Here is a 24003-nt window from a genome sequence, read left to right on the forward strand (position 1 = left end):
TTATTAATGTTGTCTCTGAAGTGATGATTTACGACTGTCTAGAAGCTTTCAAATAACCACTAACTGAATATTTTGTAGTTTTGATGGAGTCTAATTAGTCCCTTAAATGGGCAACATGATTCTGATCCTATATATATATATACAGTATAAAAAGCTAACAAGCTAACTATAAACAAATGAATCAGACCTTCTACTCTGAGTTAAAAAAAAAAACCAACAAACCAACAGCCCAAACCTAAATATCTTTCAAATAAACTTTGTTTAAAAAAACCCAAAGGCATCCACATAGAAATTAATTGCTCGTTCCTCTAGCTCCCCATATTCAAATACAGAATCTGATGAGTTTTCAGGGTCATCTCTCAAAGAGACAGTTTAACATTTTTTTCCATGAAATTTCAGTTGGAAGAGAATTTATCACTGCAAAATATTTGGTAGAAAATTCAGTACTGTGTATGTTAGAAATTTGATTGTTGCTCTGCTAGAATGGTCATAGCTGAAGGACTTTCATTTGTATCATTTTTAAAGCTGATGGTACCATTTACAATGTTTTAAATTCAGTTAATCAAATAAGACAGGACAAAGTTGAGGGTTTAGTTATATTCTTTTCTAAAATCTGGTCTTGTGGAGGTGTATCTGGGGCACAGTTTGATCTATTCTGTTTAAGTAGAATTTCTGTCAATAGAAATAAAACTTTGACATAATGTTGAGCTTCTATTTTTGCACTTAATGTTTTTATAATGTAACAATACTAAGAAATACACTACTACCTTACTTCAGTATATAATATACTGTATCTTATTTATAGTAATAAGAAGGGTTTATATCAGAGATAAGCAGACCTGTTAGTGGCAGAGAATAAATAAAGCTGTGTTTCTAGAGAGAGGGGTTGCAATGCAAAAGCTGGGTGTTTATTTGGTCTTCTGTGGTTTAAGAACAACACTACAATAGGATCTTATGCATGAAAATGCATGTGGTGATAGCTGTCTTGTATTGATATAGTTGTTTTCAAGATGAACATGTTCCAAGCGTGACTCTTCATTCTCCTCCTCTTCACTGTTCTCATGAGCATCATCATCACTGATATGAGTCCTGCAGATGCGTTCTGGAGGGACTGTCCTGTGACATTGTGGGAGGAATTATATTTTAATTATTCAAGATAATGCATAACTTTATAATTTATTTTAGAGGTGCTGTTTATTCAGAGATTTGAAAATGTTAACTTAATCAGTACGTTGAATTTTCTCAATAATATATTTATTGAGGATTTTTACAAGTAATTCTTTTTGAAGTTCTCTCCTTACATTGTTTTCTCGTTTATATTATATACTTAATTTTCCTGAGGAAGGTATTGCCACGTGTTGCTGAATGAAAACTTAAATTCACAACTGCCCCTGGCCGAAACCTGTGGAAAGGCCACTTTCAGTAATCAGCAACAGCTGGTGATTCCTTCCAGGGATTTTGTAAAAAGTTTGAGCTCTGGTCCAAGAAAAGCTGGTACTTTGCTGTGCCTATCTATAGTAGCTGCCCCAGCAGATGTGGCCCAAATTGCGCTCAGCATCTTTGTGAGCATTTTCAAGAACTATGAGGAAGGGTGAAATCTCACTTTTCTCTTAGCTTATGCAGAAATACGGCAGTAGAAAACGCAGGATGTAGCGCTCTCAGATTTTTTTCTTTAAAGTAAAAAGTTCTTAAAACATAGCATATCTTGTGACAGTTATTTTAATGCTATTAATGTAACAAAGAGCTTGGAAATTACCTTATTTTATTATTGTTCAGTCTCAAAAAACGTAATTTTCTCATTTCGTCAATTCCAAATGGTACAGACTTTAATTCATTGTGATCCAAAAACAACTCTCTCAGAGAGTGATATGCTCCAAAAAATGATACTGGATCTATTCCATCATCAGTAAGTTTGTTAAAGGACAGGTAGAGGTACTCCAGCCCTGGCTTCATGTGCCCAAAGACGTATCCTGGAATTCTTTCAATCTGATTTCCTATAAGTATCAGATGTAGTAAAGATTTTGGCAGGTAGGAGGGAACATGATATAACTTGTTATAAGAGAGATCAATCGATTCCAAGTTCCTGCATTGAAGGAGAAAAAAAATGGGATGAAAACATTACAGCATACTGCACTGTCAATGCTACATTCAGTACAAAATAGTGCTTAACATGATTCCCTTTGAAATGTAGTTTCCCTGTAAATTTGTTTCTGTTAATGGAACAGAATGCATTTTACGGAACATGGTCATGCATAATTACTCTGGGAAGAGAAAGAATTGAAGTTATTAATCATTAATCAAGCACAGTGATTCTGTCAGTGGGAAGAAATCTACAGTAGTGAGTACAGAGAGAGGGTTTAATAGGGGAAACCCAAATCACTAATTTGTGATTGATAAGCATTGCTGAATTGCAATAATGAGTTACAGTGGAAAACACGTTATAAGCTTGGGTCTTTAGTGGTTATCCCATTGACAGGGATTTTTAAATTTTATTCTGAAGCACCTTTGAAATTGAATTGTTTTGTGAATGGCTTCTTCAGAATCATTCCAATGTGCTTCACTTCCAGAGATGAGAGAAGCTGTTAGTAGCAGTATGGTGGTTTTCAAATTAAGCGGTTTACAAATTCAGAAATCAGCTGATAGGTTATGGCAAGGTACCCTACGTAGCTTAGCAAATCATTCACCAGAAGAATCAAAAGCAGTATTGTCTTTTGCTGCTTTCATTCTCATTGCTTGCTCTGCTTATATTCTTCTCGTACACAATGTGGCTGCATCTTATTTACTTCTATAATTTTTAATCTAATGGGAAATAATTCTAGGATAATGTTTAATGATAGTTAAATTATCTGTGAGAAAATGATATATTAATACCAAATTATCATATAACTGTATGGAGTATTATTGATAATTAATGTTCATTTTTTGATTGGGTGGTCAGAAAAAAATTTAGACTTTTGTGTTAATATGCTACAGATCTGACAGATAAGATCTTTTTGTTTTAAAGCCGACTCTGAATACTTCCTAGATACACGATTTAAGCAAAGGAAATTAAGACAAATCGGCTAAGGAAAACAAGCACATCAAAAGATAACTACAATTTCAAGTTAAAAGTAATGAAGTGCAAATATTTATTTCATTATCTGACTCGCTAATAACAGAGAAATAATACTTTAAATAATTTGTACTTACTCTTGGTTTATCCAAGCCAAAGGTGCTATTCTGTGCTCTTCTAATTTGTTATGCTTTAGCACAATGACATTTATGTTCCTTGTATGGTTAAAGCAAATTTCTGACACTTCTTCGATTTGGTTATTTTCAAGGTATAACTCCTGTAAGTGCATTTGAAAAGAAAATATGTGAAAGCAAAATATGCTGCTGTTCTTTCCCGTTGCAAAATGTAGCTTTTACCTGATATATCTGTTAAGTTCTGAATAAAGAAATAATCATCTGAGTCAGAGTCAGTTTGTAGCTGTAGTGGGACTTTCAGAAACACAGTTTTTCAAAGCAATTGTTTTGTTTTCGCGTTTGTGAGAATACAGATTGCTTTTAAAGATCAAATAGAAAACAGTTGTCTCTTTTGTCTTGCCTGAAGCTGTACAGTGTAAGAGTATATAATGTGAGAGTGATGAGATTGACTAGAAGTTGTCATCTTTTCATTTTTGTCTTGGAAAGCTATTAGTGAGAAAAATATTAAGAGTTCTGCTTTCTTCGTATTTTTGCTGGGTACTTGTGAGCTTTGAAACTTTCAAATTCGTAGGAACATAAAATGTTAATGTTTTAAACTGAATGGTGAGTCTGCAATGTATCAAAACTGTGTTTTACACAGATTAAGTGCCTGATAATGGCATGTAATTTAGGATAAATCCAATGTGAAATAAAAATGGAGCAATGACTACAATATATGTAGAACCCTGAAATAGAATTTAGGACCTGTAGAGGAAGGCTTTGGGAAAAGAGAAGAGCAAATTTGTAGCCTGAAAATCATTGCTTGTAAATGTATTAGGTGTTGCTTTAAAATTATATGTTCCCAAAGCATATGAAGCGTTGAAAAACTTGCCAGGTGTTCACTGTTTCATCAAGAAGGGATGAAGTGAAAAAAAGAAAAGTGTAACGTATGAGTGAATGGGTAGTGGAGAACGTCAGGCTGAAGTAACGTTGCAGGCAGCAGCTGCAGAACCAGCTAATGTTGTAGAAATGATATTGTTCCTCCTCGCATTTCAGACTGTGGAAGATCCCAAGGATAAAAGGAAATAAATAGGAGGACACTGAAATGACAAAGAGCAAAAGGAAAGATAAAATCAAGAGAGATGGTGAAATTAATTGCTAGCAAGAATTATCATTGAAGTAAAGACTGAGATAAGCAGGGAATGAAACTAGACAGATTGAAAAGGAAGAAAATACCTTCCAGATAGCATCCCTAAAAAAAAAAAAAAAACCCAACCAAAAAAAAAAATAGAAATACTGGTTTAGGAATAAAAAGTATTAGTACACATAGAAACAAATGTATAAAACTTAAATTTATCTCTACCTGGTGATAGTATGGCAGTAAGGGGAGGAGGGGAGAAGAAAATGTCTGGGAAAATGAAACTTTCTTGGTTTAGTTTTGTTTGGTTGTTTTTATTTTGTTTTTACCTCAAGAGTGGCGGGAAGACCTTGTGGGATAATTCTGAACTTATTTCGTCCCAGTCGCAAATAAGAGAGACTTTTCAAAGGATAAAAGGCCAAAGGACTGACATTTGCTTCACTAAGTTTATTTCCTTCTAGTTCCAGGGTAACCAAGTTCTTTAAATCTGGGGAGAAAAAGTTGGAATTTGTGTTAGTTAAGGCCATCTCCTATCTTGTTAAAATGCATGTTTAAAATTTAACCATCTTAAAACATTACTCAGATCAGTTTACAGCAATGAAGAAATGTAGTGAGAGGATTTTCATTTATTATCTCATAATCATAGAATTAAATTGTTTATTAGTTTGTAGAACTGTAGAGATTGACTAGAGCTTTATTTATAGCTTTCTCTCCCACTTAGAAATGAAAAGAAGGCAGCTTTTAAGACTTGAGGATAGTGCTACCCTTTAGGCCTGATTGCTTCATGGTTATGTGCAGATGGTGTTTGGGCGCTGATGCTTGTGCAGTTGCCCAAGGATCTCCCTGGGGATGTTACTTTTTCTTTGGGTTCCTGTCTTCCCCTCCCTGCTGTTCTCCTCTCAACCACTTGCCGTAAGGTGTGGAGAACTCTTCACGGATTATACTGTTCCTTCTCCTCCTCCTCAGCTGTACAAATGCAGGTCACCGTAGAAACCAGCATTGATTAATGTACCTAAGCAGGAAGTACTATTTCGTAACAATAAGTTCACAAATAATCTAAACAACTTATTTTTTTTTAACAGAAGCTTTGTCTAGCTCCTCCAAACAATGCAGTTTGATAATTTTAAACTAAAAGGCTTTTGCATCAATTGGCCTGAGTTTTCTTTGTCTTAGCTCAAGTATTTGCATTGCTCCATAGTGAGCTGTATCACTAAACTGATCTAAATTCAATGCGGACCCTTTTGGCATGATAGAGAGGAAAACAAAGTCAGTCAAATTACAACATGCAATTTAAAAAATACAGTTTTGCCACGCATAAAGCGATTAAGTTATGCGTCAAGACAGTAGGTAGCTTCAACATGCTTCAAATCCATCTGTACATAGTAACCTTAAATATAAGGGGTTTTGGGGAGGGTAGCAGTTGCATAAGAAGGAAAAATGTAATTTTAAAAAACTTTGTCATGCAAATCTTTCAGCTTTTGTGGCCTTTTGAAAAACGGCACTTTAAAGCTAGGAATTTTTTTTCTGGTTATATCAAAAGAGATGCATTTGACTAAACAGTTTGCTTTTCAAATTTATTTTAATCTTTTCATATGATCAATACTAGTTTTCCAAATACCTTGTAAGCCATCTTCATCAATGGCATGGAGGTGGTTGTCATTTATTTTTATCTCTTCCAAAGTTGATGGCAATTCAGAAGGAATATGTACCAGCATATTTCCATCCAAATACAAACGTTTTAGCTTTTTCAGGATCTTAATCGTAGGGATGAAGAATGGAACTTAGATTATCAGGGTGTAAAATATATGTTTAATTCATATAGCGTAATCATAGTTAACGTTTTCTTAAACATGTGTTCTGAAGTTCTTCAGCAGCAGTGCACTAGTATCCAGTATTTTAAATATTTTTTTCTCCTGTGAGTCTAATTAATTGCTTTCTTTACACTAAATATTAACAAAGGTCCTCGTTAATGTCATGTAATTGGAAGAGCTTGATTGAGCACATCAGCTTTCCACGTGGCCATCCTGCAGTTACCCAGTCATCACTATTTGTATTACTGCTACTGTCTTTTGAGTCATGTAGGTATGACTTTACTACACTACTGCAGTATTTAGGAGTTCAACTTACATACATTTATAGATTATGCATTTATACCCTTCTTTTGTGAGCAAATTGATGGTTTTCTGTAGGTCGGCAAATTTACTTTACTCAAGCATAATGACAGTAACTTTTTCAGTGACCTAGGGGTGTTATGACTTCAAACAGCTTTAAAAATTGGTATGAAAAATTATCATAGCTTAATTTTGATAAACGCACATCAGTAATCGTGCAGTAGTGAGCATTTCTTAAAAAAAGGTGGAGTTGTTTTAGCAGTGGATCCACTGAAGCCTGCTGTCCTCCAGTTTTGTCTTAACTGCCTGGTGTGATGTAAGCCTCATTAAAATTTACACCTTCCTGGTCTGCCTTTCCCATCCACTTCGATTTCATAGGAGGAACCGAAATCCTTTGAAATTAGCCAAAGCTGTTGGGACGGAGGTGGTATACAGAGAGTCCTACAAAAAGACTGATAGCGTGTGGCAGGAAACAAAACTAAAAACATACTGTGGTGATTTGCTTTGGTGTTCATATACTTTTTGTATGCATCTTGCCTGAAAAAGCAAGGCCTTGATGCCTTACCTCCACACTTGAATTACTACCTCTACGTCCTTGCTTGCATGAGAAATTATTATGGGACTATTCTGTCTTCAGGTGAGGGGTATGGAGGTGCACTTGAATCGCCCATTACCGTGTAAACTCCCCTTGCAAGAAAAAGGCTGAATATAGAAAGATTCTGGGATTATTTTATGAGAAAGCTGTTCTTTTAGTAAGGAGCTATGCTTGAAAATTTCTCCTTAAAGATAGTCAACAATAAGCATACAGCTGATTACATGATCTGCTAGTGTATTTAGTATACTCTATTTGATTACGTTATGTTCCAGATCAAAATACTGTTTACAAATGAAAAAATTAGAAGCCACAAAACTGTTTTTAGGTTAATTTTAACTAAGAATACAGTGACACTCAACTCTTTTGAGTGGATTTTTATAGCAAGACCTGGCCCTAGCAGGTCTTTTTGGGAATCCAAGAGCATAAGCTTTACAGAGCTAATGTAGTGAGAAAGATGATACATAAATTTGCAAATGTTGAGCCTGAGTATCCCAGGTGTTGTTAATGGCATATAAACCCTTAAATTCTGAAATCTGTCAACTGCAACTGATAAAATACCAGAAAATTGTCTCTTGTATTTTTCAACATTTAATATTTGGTGAATGTCATTCAAAAATCTCTAGATATTCCTGATTATGACAAGAGATTTCTTGAAATAGCCAGGTTTAACTGTGTTGCAATTATACAATGATTACTCATACTAGGCACAAAGTGTGATAACATAGGATAGTAGAAAAGTTAGGCTTTCTTACTTTGAATGCTTGTGGACCTATGCCAGGAGAGGTAATGTTATTTTTACTCAGATCAATCCATTCCAAATTAGGTATCCCATTGAATGCTTCATCTGAGATAGTAGTGATACTATTACCTAGGAAGAATTCAAGAAAGTAGTTTGAGTTATGAACTTAGAGTTTGCATCTGAGTTGTGTAGTGTTGTACATGAAAAATATATTACAAAAACGGTTGTATTATGTATAATAATTGCATGTAGATATATTCATATTAGTATGTAAGCACTAGTAAGCAAATCTAATATTTTTACTTTATTGTTTTAGAGGCTTAGCTATAAAATTAATTCTAATACATTTCTATAATAAGGAACAACAGAGTGTTAATGCTACCATTGACTGCATTTGAGAATGGCTAATACTACTTTGTGCGAAAAACTGTGCAAAGTAGACCCCTTATTTACCTGTAAGGTCTAGGCTTGTTAGATCTGGATCTGAGATTGGTGGTATTTGTGTAAGTTTGGCATTAATACAGCTGACTGTGGTGTCTGAGGTGGAACATCCAGATGGCAAAGGAGGAGATTCTATGGGTGGAGCAGGAACTGGGAAATGAGATGGCATTCTAAAAGTACCATCATCTTCATCACTTCCATACTGTATTTCTTCATCTGCAGCTCCCTTTCTTGTGACAGGTTTCTTTTCTCTGTGATAGGCTCTATGCTTCTGTCGATTTTTTTTACCTTTCCTTTTTCTTTTCTTTTCACCCCTTTTATGACCCTTTTTCTCTTTAAACTCCACCACTTCTGTTCTAAGCAGCTCATCTTTTTCAGTTTGAGTAGGTGCTGACAATATGTTGACGTTGTCAGGGTCATTGGGTTCTGGAGAATCACCAGAAAACTCACTTATGTCATCCAGTGAAATAATACTTGAATCCAAAGAGGAGGCTAAGCAGAGACAATGAGAACAAAGAAAAATTTGTCCAATAAGAGGATATGAAAGTAAAGTTTTAGTAAACATTGTACCCCTCCTATAGTAAAAGTATGGTAACTATAGAAGAATCGTATTGCCCTTAGAATATGATTTGAAAGAATTAAAATATGGTCTTATATTGCTGCTTGACAGAAGAGATACAGTTTGACTGAGAAATGATTAAGCCAACCATACAGAACAGTTTGTGGACAGGTATGATTCATTGCAGCTCCAGAAAAAAAGGGGAAAAGATTAATATAGCCTTCATTGTCTTCCTTTTTGAATTGATATATTAATTAGGTTTTTTGTTGATAAAAGTGTCTAAAGAGGAAAAATAATGTGTCTGGGAGGGGGAGGAAGGTAATTTGAATAAAATTCACAAAGGTTAGGACTTGTTCTCCTGTGCCAAGGGACTGTCAGGTGTAGAGATGGCTGTAGGTGGGGAGCTCACCAGGGAAATGTATTAACTCCATTACCAAAGTGCAGTTTTTACTCACATAACAGGCAATTCAAATAAAAGGATTTTGTTTCAATCAACATGACTTCTAGTTCTACAGTTAATGTCTATCATGTCTCTACTCAGTGCATTTCTGTATCACACATCCACACACACGAGGCAAAATAATATTTTCACAGTAAGAGGAGGTTAAGTTCAGTACTTTGCAGACTGAAGGTATTCAGAGTGGAGGAAGGAAATCACATTTCACCTCAATCTTCTCCATTCCTTTTCTTTTTAAATATACTGATTTTGTTTAAATTTTTACGAAGAACAAGCAAGACTGTAGTTCTGTTTTTCCCCTTGTGAGTTAACTTTCTTCTCTTGATTTATATCAAATCACATTTTTACACTCCTAACAAAGATTTACCAGTCTGTAGACTGTATTATGTTTATTATGTATGTCTAATACATTAATAATGGCACATAGTTATTGATTGATCCTTTGTAAATAGAAGTGGGATATAAAATGGAACATGTTCTTTCTTCGTACATTTAGCAAAATTTTGTAAAGGTAGGAGGGAAGAAGCAGAAAGGGGAAAATAAAAATAGAAATGCAATTGTCTCTACTACTGCTTACTTCTTCTTTTCTTTAAATATTATATCAAACTCATCTAACAGCCAGTGTACTCTAAGAAACTGAAGTCAACTTGAATAGAAATTATGAAGACCTGCTCTTATCATGTAATTTGGGACTTGTTTGCTCTCTGAAAGGATAATGTGCACCTTGTAACCTTTGATAACCTTAAATGTAGCATTTATGTTAGGTTTTGCATGAGTTAGTTTTAAAATAGTAAAAATATGGTGTACTGTACCAGTATCAGAACAAACTGGGCAGCATTCTCCTGCAGGTATAATAGTTTTGGGACACTTCAGAGGGTGGCACATGGTTGTATCACATATCACTTCTCCTTTTGAACAGAGGCAGGTAATACAGGGCTTGGGAGACCAGACAGCTTTATCATACATAATCATCCCATTAGCTGTGCAGTGCCCCTTCTTTCCTAAGAAAAGAAAATAGAAAATTGGAGTTAAATAGCTTAAACTGAAATAAAACCAACAATGTTTATTTAAAACTTCGGAAAGAAGCACTGTTCTCGTTTTGGAAAATATGTAAAATAGACTCTGTGCCAAGTATCTTATTCCTTATTTTTGATAGGTTTATTTTCTTCAGCTTATTAGCAGTAACGATTAGCAGAACAATCACTTCATAGTGACTGTTCATAGGCTTAATGGAAGTAAAGTCCATTCTGTAATGACTGGTAAGATGGCAAACACCTTTTCCCTGTAACTTGCTTTATCTGAAAAAAGCTCTTTGCTAGGAAAGTAGCAAGCTTGAACAACTTGTACTAATAAATACTTCGTCTCCAAAGGTTCTGGACATGAATCTACAAAAAAAATTGAGATTTCCTTAGGGTACCAGTCTAAGTTTTCAGAAAGAAATGTAGAAATAATTTATTTTGTAAGCTATACTCAGATATTCAGTAGGCAAATTGTTTGGAGAGCATGAAGACTTGGGAAGGAAACTATTCCATGTCTCTCTCTCCTTCCAGTGAAGGAGTCTACTTCAGCAAAAGTTTCCTGGGGCAGTTCTCATCCAGACTCCAGGATAAACATTGCACTTTAGCATGACACTTTTTTGTTGGTCTTTTGAGAGAAGGAAAGCCAAGGTTGAGATTCTTCATCCTGTTTTCCTATTTTTGAGCGTACCTCTGAATCTGGTGAGAATCTGTACTCCCTACGCATCTTCCTTTTCCTCTTTCTAATTAATGTAAGACTGCATTGCTGAAGTGTTCAGTTCAAGCTGAAAACCCATTTCGAAGTTACCTTGTACTTTCCTGTGTATAAATAAAAATTTCCTTTTTTTCTTATTTGGTTTGACTTCCTCCATCAGATGAAGATTGTCTAATGCAGTGGGAAAATCTTAATCTAGCTGAATTTACATGCAAGAGACTTTGCAATAGGCAGATTGTCTTTGGAAGGATTGTTTGCAGGATTTGTTTTCCCACACTCTGCCCTGGTCCATGCTTGCTTGTTCACTTTTAAAGGGAAAAGTATTCAGGATAGTTTGTAAATATTCTGACAAGACATTGTGCTCTGAAATGGCCCTGGAATTAATATTTGACTCAAAATCAGGCATTTTGCAAAGTCCTTCAAGGCAGTCCTACTCCCAGCCTCATAACAAAGGGATTCCTTTCCTCCTTCATAAAGGCTGTGAGATACGAACCCGATTTCTAGCATAAAAATTATCAGAATCATCCTGTTTGGATGCTCTGCTGTATTCCTTATATTTTATTTTAAAAATTATTCCTTTGATTCAAGTTACTCTCGGGATAGAAAGGGGGAGAAATTAACTTTTTTAACAGTTGCATCTTGTTTTTTCAAAGATCCAGGATGCATAACGTATGCATAATCTCAGCCGCATAAAGTTGTGCTCCAGTCGTCTCAAGCCATGTTAACTGAAGGAGGAGATGAGTTAGCCCAGACCAAATGTTAGTTGGCTGTAAGTCCCTTGTCATTCTACCCAGGTAGCTGTAATCCAGCTGTTTGTTAGATCCTGACTTCTGGTTTTTATGGGCTTGCCAGGAAGCCACAATATTTCCTTTAAATAATCTCCAAAGGAAACACAGAAAGAACACTACACTTTCTCATGTTAAACAATAAAATGTCAGCTGTTCCAGAGGAATATCTGGCTTGAGATGGAAATTCTTCTGTTCTTCCTTAAATTCTTTATTTTGTCTTAGCTACTAGACTGTATCTGAAGTTAGCGCACATCTTGTCTGAATAAGCATAAAGATATGGGTTAACAGGCCTTGGCCTCTGCAGAATTCTTCAACAAATTATCTTGTGCTCTGTGTGCACGAGTTACTTAAAATGACAGGACAAGTGTGTGCGCTCAAAGGCAAAGAGGTGAGGAACCCTTTTATTGTGCTGCAGAACTGCTATTTGGCACCCCGTTGGTAGTCGCATAACCCCTATGAGACAGAGTAAACACTGTGTTGCGATGCTCCTTGAACTTCCTATCCACTGAATAACGTCAGTATGATGGTTCAGGCAGGCAGAAGTGAGGTTGAAGAGATATTAGAAATAGTGCAACGGCGTCCATCCTATTCTGCACTGCTTAATGGGTAGAATGTAGCCTATAAAGGACAAAGGACTGCAAATTCTCCTATGTTGTGATGAACTGTTTGATTTAATTTAAATGGTTCACGTGATTTTTATATGGAGGGAGGAGATACGTCTGGTTACTGTTAAACCACTATTTAAATTGTTAATTTTTATCTTGCATATGATATATGTGAATTGTTTTGAAGCTAATAGCACAACAAGTAGCAGAATGAAAATTAAGTTTTGGATTGCATTTTCTGCTGTTCTGAAGCATGATTAATAATAGCGTTCTATTATTTAATAGGCTCTGTTTTTTCCAAATCTGACATTAACTTGAAAAAATTTTGAACTTTAAAAGCTAGACTGAAAAATACCTTGTGGTTGAAGTCTTTGGCAGATGAGCACAGGACTTTTAACCTTTGGAAATATGGTGTAAATTCAGCGTGGAGTTCCAAATAAAATGAGTTCAGTGGTTTTAGCTCAGCTTTTGGATGCAAGTCCAGATAGAAAGAAACAAACGGGGTGGGGAGGGGGGAAGAACTGTGCATTATTTCAGCATGACTGATGATCCCTGACAGACAGACTGGAATATCTTACATTGTGCATGCTACTTATGTGGTATTTTCCTCTGTTTAATTTTAAAAATATTTTTAAATTAATGGGTTGACATGAGTAGTATGTATTATGACAGGAATATTGTAGTACACACTAGAAATGCTGAAGTCAAGAGTTTTGCTAGTTTTCCTGTTAAAACCCCATACTTGACAAATACTTGATTTGACATGGTTCAGCCTTTCTGAAAATAAGGAGTCACAGCAAATAGTAATTGTTAAAAACTGTGACTAAAAAATGTTTTGCCATTTAAGTTGAGACCTGTTAACCTTGTGGTCGTGTCTCGTGTGACACATTAAAAGGCTTAACTTTTTGCTTGTAAAAATAGTTTATTCTCCTTTTATGTAGAACAGTAGAAATCGGGGTGCTTTTTTTTCATAAAATTGCATATGGTGATTTTACTCAGTGTGTGATCTCTTGGTTCTGGAATGGAAGTATCTATGTCTGTATTTATCAGCTATAGAGCAGACACAACCCTGTATTAGTTACTCACAACATCCCAATGTCTTTTCTTCAAACCTTTGAACCTCTTTCTATGAAAAGAAATGAAGTGTTATAACATCTTTTCCAGTAATAACCAATTTTCGATCGGTTAATAACTACGGTTTCAAAATTGAAAAATACTGACAGTAGTATTCGGAAGTTCTTATCTTCAGAATGGACGTCTGATTTTTAGACTCTTGTGGGTCTTTATTTCCTGTTTTGTGAGTTGTGATTTCCCATTTGTGACATTGAACGTAAAATCACAAACATCTTAAAGCCAAGAGTTCTCTTCCTTTGCTGCACTAAGGGCCAAAGAGACACTTAACAGCTATCAGTTCTCAATCCCTCTCTTGTCTTGCATTCTTTGAGGAGACCGTAGAGAGGCCTCTTACGGTTACCAAGGCAGGTTTCAGTAAAGATCAATGACATTATACTTGTTTGTCGGTTTGTTTCTTAAGACATCAAATCCTCTTCCCTATGCCTCCATCAAAAAACATAAAGTAAATATTAGTACAGCAACATGAAAACCTCTAGGTCATGAAAAAGGCAAGTTTTATATAAATCATACTTTTGAACTTCTTTTAAATAAACCCAGGTTCTCGACATAGATAGAGAATAGAATGATCTTGTGTTGAATGTGTGGGTTTTCTTTCTGTTAGTTTAGGTTTCCCTCTTAAGGGTCCTGTTTGTAATGTAAGTTTCATATTGCAACTATTAAAGTGTGTTATTGATTTATTTACAAAATAAAGAATTATTCTCAAAATATTGCAGGTACACATAGTAAGAATGTTGCTTTTCAAAAATATAACAAAAAATAAGAACATAAATCCATTTTAAGTAACACTGCTGGTGTTACTGCTGTTAGGGCCTTAGTGACCTAGGAGATATATTGAGCAAGAAAGTCTTTAAAATGGCCTTCAAACTTGCTACATGATTGAAGTTATGAAAATAGCTCAACAAAATTTTTGTTAGATATAATGAAATAAAAATGCAGACAATATTACTGTTACATGGCAAAGCAGGATTCTCTGTAAGGCTTAAGCGTAGACAATTAAAAAGCTTCATATGCTAACGACAAAATGACTATAAAAGGCAACAGAAATAGGTTAGCAAAAAGGTAATTGGGGTTTATTTCAGTATCTGTTGCAAATAGAGCTAAAATAAAGCTTTCATGAGTTTATGCGCTTCATTTGAAATCAAGAGAAAAATGGGCCCACTCTAAATAGGAGAGGAGCTTTATTCTTACCTGGTAAGACACTGTAACTAGATTCATGTCCACCCAAACCTACGAGAGAGTCAAATACTCCCATAACACCGTCATCAATGTTAATAAGAGGTATGCTGGGTATTCCAGCAACAGGAGCTGGAAGCTTCATCCTTGGCTGCCTTGGGGACCTGTGCCCTGCTGAGGAGCTTCTCGGTCCTCTGGAGCGCATTCTTCTCTTTTGCCTCCTGAGAAGTGCACTAGTTTCATTTTGAGAAAAATCAAGGCACAGAGACACAAGCAGGAAATAATAGACTAACGATGTAGCCTGCATGTCTTTGTGTGTCTCAAAGTATCCTGGAATAGGAAAAAAAAGGAAAATTAGATACCTAAAGAGCTTTTAGGATTAGGTCAGTCATATGGTGCACTTCTCAAAGCAGGTGGACCAATACATGGTAGATCAATACAGCCAAGCTTCCTCTTGGAAAGAATCTGCCCTATGAGAACTCAAGTAAGCAATTTTATTTTTGTAGTTCTCTGCCCTTAAGGACAATAGTAAAATTCAAGTATACTGCTGGATGGAAGGATATTTTATTTTATCAGAATCATGGAATCACACAGAATTATTTAGGTTGGAAAAGACCTTTAAGATCATCGAGTCCAGCTGTCAATCGAGTCAAACATCCCATTGTCCCGTCGAGTCCTACTCATCAGCTGACTGCTGAATAAGTCAAACTGTGTTTAGAAGTACCTTTTTCAATCAAAACTAGTCATGCATTTAAAGAGGTGCTAGCTTTCTATTTGGCGTTGCATTTAAAATACGTGGTACCTGGGGACATGGTTTAGAAGTGGTTTTGTCAGGTTGGATTAATGATTGGACTTGATGATCTTAAAGGTCCCTTCCAACCTCAACAATTCTGTGATTCTACAAAGGTAGTTTAGATTGGCAGTGCCATCAGGCATATGCAGCTTTGTAATTGTTACTGCTTCCAGCAAGGGTGTTCCTGAGACCTGTAAAGTGTTCCTGCAATTTTGATTACTAATATTTCTTTCGGGTTGTTGTAACTTCTGAACATCGGAATGGCAAAGTAACAGAAAAATGCCCAACTGATTTCTGATATTCTGCCCCAAATGATTTTGCTTTGTCATTTCTGTGCAAGGTATTTTTCACCACAGATGAAAAGAGGTGTTACTTTTGCTTCCATTTCTTGCCATCCTCTTTAACGGAATCTTTTGGGTTCTGCAGTAGAGGACACCTTTTGGTAGTTTGATCACAATAGCACTATTTGTGACATCCCCCACCTGCTTTATCTAGTGGAAGTTTTCATTAAGCGTAGGTAGTCTAAAAAGATTGTTGTGTTCTGCACTTTCTAAGAAATTAAAAATGACTGTATATCTTGAGCCTTCTTATGTTTCTGACAGAAAGATTACGTTTACTGTCACCAATAGGTGGCATTCCAAAACAGAGCAGTCAAGATTCAGGAGTATGCATAGAAAGCATATCCAGCAATGGCTGTATCAGTGTGGAAATAAGTCTGTACATGTCCAAAGTTCTTAATGATTTGTCATAGCTCTGTCAGCATAAATCTTTCAAAAAGGAAGCGCTCTTGTCCTGTGGCCTATCTTAACTGGGGCGATAGAGTCTGAAGACACTAGTATTCTTGTGATGTTCAGAATTAGAGAAGAACTCGAGACTTAGAGCACTTAGTCTTTGTGTCCAGGACAAGTCTTAGACTATAGCCATAGCTTATCTCTAAGGAAGTCTTGAGAGCATTAAAAAAATCCTTAATGTTCATCAGTCTGACTTAATATGTAGTCCTTTCACTTTGCAGTTAGATTTATTAAATACAGGATAGTATTATTGCAGGAATTTGAACCGTGGTTTTGCCTGAATCAGATGTTTTTTAAAAGTTTGTGCATCTTGGTATTGACTGATTTATATAATTGGTCAAGCTTTCAGTACAAGTTGCCTAACTTTTCTTTAACATAAGGCAGGTGATTGATTGTATGATTTTCATGCTTTCCACAGCATAATTTTCATAGTATCTTTTAAATGGCACGTTGGCAGTAAATAAGCTTGAAACAGTGGGCTTTTACTTATTTCTAATATTGTAGGATTTATGTTCAACTATTTTAATTTTAAAGTAGTATAGCAAATATATGTATTAATACGCAGGGTTTTGTTAAGCTAACCTAGTATTTTATTCCCATATAAAGGGAATTTGAGATGCATCTTAGACAAATCCACATAACGTCTCATGTAATTGCAGGGTTCTGAAATTAATCCAGACTTTAGTTTACTGCTTTCTACCCATTAGAAATCAGTTATTCCAAAATGCTTTATAGACTTTATACTGGCCTTTTATTTACAGAAATTACTGTTAGTTAACATATCAAATAGACGCAGAAGCTTGTTCTCTGCCTTCCTGATGTCTGTCCTTTTTCAGAAAGTGCTTCTTTCTTAGTACCTCAGCTTGCAGGACAAATGACCTAATGTTTGTGGTTTCTAACTTTCTTGCATGGTAATGACTTGCTATAAAATTACACAGTAAACTTCTGTTCCGCAAGTTTGAATGAAACACACAAAGAGCCCTTAGGGAAAACTGAATATACAAAGAAAAGTCTTGAACATGTGCATTCATTCTGTTGAGTTAGTGACATCTTAATTATGGTCACATTTTTATAGTATACTTTATAATAACGCTATAGCTATGTAGTTACAATAGTGCTACATTACATTTTTGCTTTTTGAACATTTAACCCCTTCTCCCTGTGACCAGAGGCATGTAATGGCATGACTGAAATACTTTTTCATTCTCTACGCATGTATTCTTAAAAGTCAGGAATAATATAGGGTGAATTACATTACATTTACTGTACAAAAGATGTCTCAGAGTTTTGCTATTAACTTCAATACAGAGTAAAACTCTACAGTACACCCAATTATTTTAAAGGGAAACTTGTTTTCATAAAATAGAAAACTAAAAAAAAAAAACAACCAACCAACAGAAAACAACCCCTCCAAAAATATGTCTTTATAAACTAATCCTGTTCATATATGTGAGTTCATATGCTATATTTTCACATCAAGTTAACTCTTTAGTACTGAAAGCTTAGTACTTCTACTTTCAATCAAATGCTGTTCCTTACATGCAAAATACTGAGCTACATTTCGAAGTTTCTTTCCTTGACTTATTTAATAAGTGCTGTCTCACATTTAAGGCCCAAATTATGAGTGTCATACAAGAAAAAGGCCTTAAATGCATTGGGCCTTTACTGCCCGTGACCGGAATCCTCAGATTATCCATCAGGAAGTTACATTTGGTATAGTGCCAGCCAACTTCTAATTTAGGGAAAATTCAACCTGTTCAACTTCTACGACTTTTGTAATAAATGATTACATATGAAAATAAAATTATAGATAGCTAATATAATGAAATTATTATATCTTTGTGATGCCAGATACTCTCAACATGGCTGCATTGCTATACCTTTTTTAATTTTACCCCTAAATGTTTAGATCATGCATCATATGTGTAAGCACCTTTACTCCTTTATTACCTTTGCTTTTATCATGAAATGTGTTCAGTAGTTTGTAGCTTTCAAAATGTTCATCTTCAGTAAGTTCTGTATCTGTCATTTTGCTATTATGTTAACAGAAATAGTTAATTTTTAAAGTAGTGACCCTTTCAAAATACCAGTGTATCAAAACTTATTAAATAACCTATCTTCATCTATTCAGTCTAAATTCAAACATGTTTCTAAGGCGTCAGGGTTACTTCTCATGATACCCAGGGGTTAAAGTGATTTACCGAGATTTTTCACATACTCTTCTTTAAATATACCGCATAGAAATGAGTTACATTTAGCCATACCGGCAAAACTAATTCCACTGTCTGTTAGTTTAAGCTTGAAGTGCATGGCAAACATTCATACCAAACAAAAGCAGATCAACTGGTATTGCATACTTTATCTAGAAAAGCATTTATGTTCAGTATTGCTAAATATAGCTACTATTATTTCATACATATTTGCAAAGTTAACATGTCGTTTAAGCCATTCAACACCATGCTTTAAGCAGTAATTTAAAATTTAAAACATTTTACCTTGTAATCTAACCTAACAGCAGATTCTGCTTGGTGTCATTTAGTCTCCGGTTGCAAATGGAATAAAATCACAGTGATATCTTTAAAACAAACAGAGAAACAGTAGGGATTGTTGAAACATGTTAGATGATTCCTTTGTTAAGTCTGAAATAGCTGCTTTCCCTGGGGACAAAGCGCTGTTCTGTTCTGTGTGCAGAGAATCAGCTAATACTGTTACTCGGAGAACTAAAAAGCTCACTTAAGGAAAATGAAAAGCAGCACAATATGTTCGGTCCGTAGGCTGACAGGGCACAGCTGGAAATTCTCTTTCAGTACTTACAGTTGGTTGCATAAGGAACAGGAAAATGGAGTGTTTTCAAAAGACACGAAAAATGTCTTTTATTCAGTTCTGGTTTATGTATTTAAAAATTTAGTTTCCAGGTGGCGTGATTTTAATGTAGATTTATTGTTTTACAGAGATAATACATTTTGGCAAGCATAACCGTAACATAAAAACATTTATTCAAATTATAACTTTTTTCTTCAATTCGTATTTTCTTAATCCACTCTTGCCTGCGTAGCCTATAATCTATAAGCAGCAAACCTTTTTGTTGAAGTTTTAGCATGGAAAATTTTTCCTTTGTCCACTTACAGCAATGTTTTCACCCGAAGTTGTAGCTTATGCATGGAAAATAAAATGACTGAAGCATTTTCCCTTCATTTTTTTGTAAGGCTAATTACATCCTGAAACATGATCCTGAAGCACAGCTATGCAGAAACTGCAGTGAAGTTAGTAATCCAAATATGAGAACTCGGAGGGGGGAAGAGGAGAAGGGAGGGAATAATGGTACGTTACCACAAGTCCTTTGTGTGCCAGCAGAGCCTTTTCCTTCACCCCCAGATAGTGCTTCTTCAGAGTGTCAGTCTTTGAGGAGATGGTGAGTCTGCTGAGCTTTAGAAATGACAAATTTACCTGGCAGATGGAGTTGTCTGAGTTCTTCCGACATTAAAAATTCGTTGTTTGCTTGAATTCATACTCCGAGGAATGTGTAGACAGATAGTCATGGAACGGTATAACCATTGAGTTAACCATAATTGTTAGCACCCAGTATGTGGTGGAAAGACACTGGGAAAGCACATTGTCTCTTAAAATAGTTATCCAATTTCTACTGTGCTTTGCTTTGCAAAGTCAAAAGAAGAAATATTAAACCTTTGTACTTTATCTGGAGGTGTTTAAAAAGAATGGAGATAGTTACACTTAACAAATGGAGCTAGCATCTGAAATGAGATAGCACAGTTCCGTACCTGTGCTAAAAGCATCGATTTGTAAAGGGCGAGTCAAATAATAGGACAACAGTTCTAGCACAAATGAAGAAAAGAATAGCAATCTTCTTGTGGTTGTGCATGTCAACTAAAAGACTATGTATTTAAATGATGGTGTATTTATTAGACACAAAAGTGAAAGCATTCACTTTATTTATATTTAAATGTGGCTTTTTATGCTTCTGATCGTGTTCAGGCACGCATCTCCAGAAAGCCTGCCTAACTGGGACACACAACTGCCCGCTAGTAGGCCAATAAGGTGGATCTGGCCAGCCTTTGCTCACGTGAAGCTCTGGTTTAATGCGTCTGCTTTGGATGTGGCATCTCCGATAGCTGAATTCTAGTAAATCCTCAAAGCTGGACTTTTTAGCTTATGTCATCTCTGTATTTTTTGAAAAGTCAATTTCTTCCAGCAGCTTTCCAGGACTGACTGGGACACTGTCTTGTCATCTCTGCTAGATCATACACTGAAAATCCTACATCCTCTAAGCAGACTGAAGTATCTCTTACAGTGTTGTTGAATCAGTTATGTAGACTTCTCTAAAACAGATACTTTACCATGAGCAGTAATGTGCTTACAAAGCCTTGCTAATTTGAAGGATTTCAGCACAAAGCCTTGCTAATTTGAAGGATTTCAGATGATCTATTCATCTGTTAAATGTGTATTCCATAGTCTGGGTTTTGCACAGAAAGCAATTGCTGGTTAGCAAACACTTTCTCTGATAAAGTTACTGCTTCTAATATGTGAGTAAAAACCCTGGAGGTATAGTTCTGGCGGTGTCCATGTATAGCCTTCCTTATGGCCACCTTTAAATCACTGTTCTCCTTTAATATGCATGCCAAAATGAAGTTTCTCCCATATGTGTCTGGTGCCATCTGGCATATCGGTTACACAAACTGAAGTTAAAATATCCAAACAAAAGCCTGTTTTACTAAACAAATAACCTAGTTTGTTCTTCTCCTTCATCCCTCTAGTTACGTGGCATAAGAGTGTGGCTTTGTGATCTTAGTGCCTGCCATTAGTATGAAGCAGAATGCCTATGAGGCCCTTGCTTATCTTCTTCTCAATTTTTGTTAAGGAAAAAATAAAGACAGTCTTGAGGGATCTGCAGAGCCATAAGCTTCCTTTCCATGAAAATAACATTACACTTTCCTACGCTGAACAGTAATGCTTGAAAATTGTAGGAGCTGTTAAAGAAAGTCTCCCAAGGTTACCTCATATCTTGGAGGGTTTGGGTTTTTTAATTTGTAAAAGTAGTATCTGAAAATGGACATCATCTGCTGCCTTCCAATAAGATTTAAGTGTATGTCAGATTAATAATTGAATATTGTTTTAATATTGTTCTTTACATTAAAATTTTTTATGCAAACTTGCCTTGTCATAATAATAAAGAAAGAATACTGTATATTTGTCTAAAACCTCAAACTAGGATGGCCTTGCAAATGAATTCAGACATGTGCAGTTCAGGTAATTGCCGTTTGAGTGAAAAACATTGCGGTATCCTCGGGGATCTAATATTTACTGTGTTTATGTGAATAATTCGCTCTGAGAGCAGAGCAAGTTGCCAATATCTGCTTTGTCTGTAAATACTGTTACGCCTATCTATCCCATCCATATGCACGGCTAGTCATTTGAATGAGTTGTGCAATATGAATGCTATCGTCTATTAAGATGCCTTAATGTGGAATGGTCTCCATTGAGGAGAGAAGAAACAGAGTAAACGGCAGTGACTTACTTTTTATTATTTTATATCTTATGGCAAACTGCCACCAGAGCATTGCTGTTTAGTGTCTTGAGCAAGAGCCATAGGGTGTGTGAAACGAATGTGAAAGCCTGAAGCCTCTGGCGTGGATTCTTCATAAAATCTAGGCTGATCTCTTTTCCTTATAGCTTGTTACTTGTAGAGGGACAAGGCTTGCCCTCTTACTTTGCTGAAATTATCCAGTGGAAATTATTCAAGGATATGTATAATGAAAAAGAGGGGTTAGAATTTAGGTTGGCATCAGGCTTGTTTATAGTGGTTACAACAGATTTTTGTAACATCTCTAACTGTACCTATTAGATGACAACCAATAGTGGAAACACGCTTGTAAGCAATTTGATACACTTGAAATAAATTTGTTTTCGGTTTCTTTCTCAAAAGATCTTTTCAAACACTGATTGAAATCTCACCTCTGTGGATGTAAAGAATCCCATGAGTTAAGGCAGCAACACTCCTGGACCCCTATACTGGTACAAAGTATTTTTTATAAATTTTAGGTATTTCTAGTAATTGTAATTGGTTCACTGTTTCTGCATGAGTTTTTTGATCTGTTGCCACATTAAGTAGAAATGAAATAAAGAATTAGTATATTTTAAAAACTATACTAGGGAAGTTTGTAAGAGCAAGTGTGCTTTGTAAGCCAGCCATATCATGTGGGTATGCCTAATCTCCATATCGTGAGGCTGCCTAGTTATGGCAATATGGAGCAACAGTAGGATACTTTCTTCTGCTATCCCAACAGAACTCGTTCACCTCAGTGGGTAGTGTAACTATAGCCTTTTGTACCAAAAAGTTGGATTCTTTTTAAGTATCAGTGTTCTTGGCACAGGATGACTTGAAGCACAAGCTTTAGATGATGTATATATTCAACAGATTCCCACAGAGATTTAGGTTTGGAACTACATGTAACATCAATAATGTAATGCTCTCCTCTGCATCTGTATGTTTGCAGCCATTTCCTCAACACTAATAACAGATAAAACTTGTATACTTGTGATTTCTATACCATGAGCAAATACAAGAATATTTATGAACCAGAGAATAATATTTTGTGATCTTACAGAAAAGTGTGAGTGGCACTTTTTTGCCACTCTTTTTCTTCATCCTCTAAGCATAGCTTTCTACATGGGTTCTCCACAACATCAAATTCTAATTTTTCTGAATTTCCTGAGGGCATCAGTAGCCTTTTTTCCTTCCACAGCAAGGAGAAGTATTAGTCAATGTACAATAGTACTGTTGTTATTTTTCTATCAATTTTGCTTCTTCCTGCAGGAATGAAGGGTGGGGGAAAACCTACTGCGGCTCTGTTCTAAATCTCAGAGTGGGGGTAAAATTAATGTATAAGTTAGTATAGTGGAATCTGTGGTATTGAAAATGGCTTATAGATTTTCAAATTCTCTCTGAAAGGCCACTTAAATACATGGAGCGTGCTAAAACAGAAAGAATAACAACTGTTTCTTAATCGTCTTGAAAATCCCTGAAGTGTAATAACATAGTCATCAAAGCAAGCCAGGAGGCTGAAAGAATACAAGGAGGGACATCTTAAAAAAATAACATGAAATAAAAGTTCTTAAGCAGAGTTAGGAAGACAAGCATCTGTGATTGGTCAGTTTAAGAGTGGATATTTGAGAGATGATATAACGGACATAGAAAGAGGAGTTGAAGTAACTTTTTACAATCACAGCTTGTAGAACTGAGGTTTCATGGTCTCTATATCATACCTTTTATCTGCATAATGGCCAAACAAAACACATGAAGATAACAGGAATAGCCTTCACTAAGCCAATTTACTGCCAGGTGTAACCTCGCTTATCATAGAGGAAAGAATACATTTCTTTTAGACAGCCACTGATAACTTATAGTATTGCTTAAATGAACTTAAGTTACTCTATGAGTATACCCAAGAGGTCCTGTAGGTCATCTAGTCCAACCTGCTGCTCAAAGCAAGAGGAAGATTGAATTCAGAACAGGGTTTTGTTCAGTTGGTTTTGAAAGGCATCAAGGACAGAGTTTACACAACTTCTCTTGGCTGCCGGTTCCAATGCCTGACTGCCATCGAGGAAACTTTTCGTTATCTCTCATCCTTCTGAGGATGCACCTCCATAAAGAGCTGTGCTTTGGATTCTCTTTCATATTGCAAGGCTACTCGTAGTATTTCCCTCAGCCATCTTTTCTCCAGGCAAAACCAGTCTCTTATTTCTATTATTAGTTAGCAAACCCTAA

General features: G+C 35.7%; 2 protein-coding genes across 2 annotated transcripts in view; one reads left to right on the forward strand and one right to left on the reverse strand.

Annotated features, from left to right (window-relative positions):
- CENPP (centromere protein P) overlaps positions 1–24003 on the forward strand; it is a 141244-nt gene that overhangs the window by 93877 nt on the left and 23364 nt on the right. The gene's annotated exons all lie outside the window — the stretch shown is intronic.
- On the reverse strand, positions 909–19584 carry ECM2 (extracellular matrix protein 2, female organ and adipocyte specific). Its single transcript, XM_009881223.1, has 11 exons — positions 19551–19584; positions 18716–18795; positions 14652–14966; positions 10018–10206; positions 8202–8681; positions 7762–7877; positions 5922–6057; positions 4633–4790; positions 3190–3329; positions 1757–2083; positions 909–1116 (listed from the first exon to the last, which is right to left on the reverse strand). Exons 3-11 carry the CDS (start codon positions 14941–14943, stop codon positions 909–911), a joined length of 2046 nt encoding a protein of 681 aa, XP_009879525.1. The 5' UTR covers positions 14944–14966; positions 18716–18795; positions 19551–19584.

This window comes from Charadrius vociferus, unplaced genomic scaffold (assembly GCF_000708025.1).
Source record: "Charadrius vociferus isolate BGI_N301 unplaced genomic scaffold, ASM70802v2 scaffold550, whole genome shotgun sequence".
NCBI lineage: Eukaryota > Metazoa > Chordata > Aves > Charadriiformes > Charadriidae > Charadrius > Charadrius vociferus.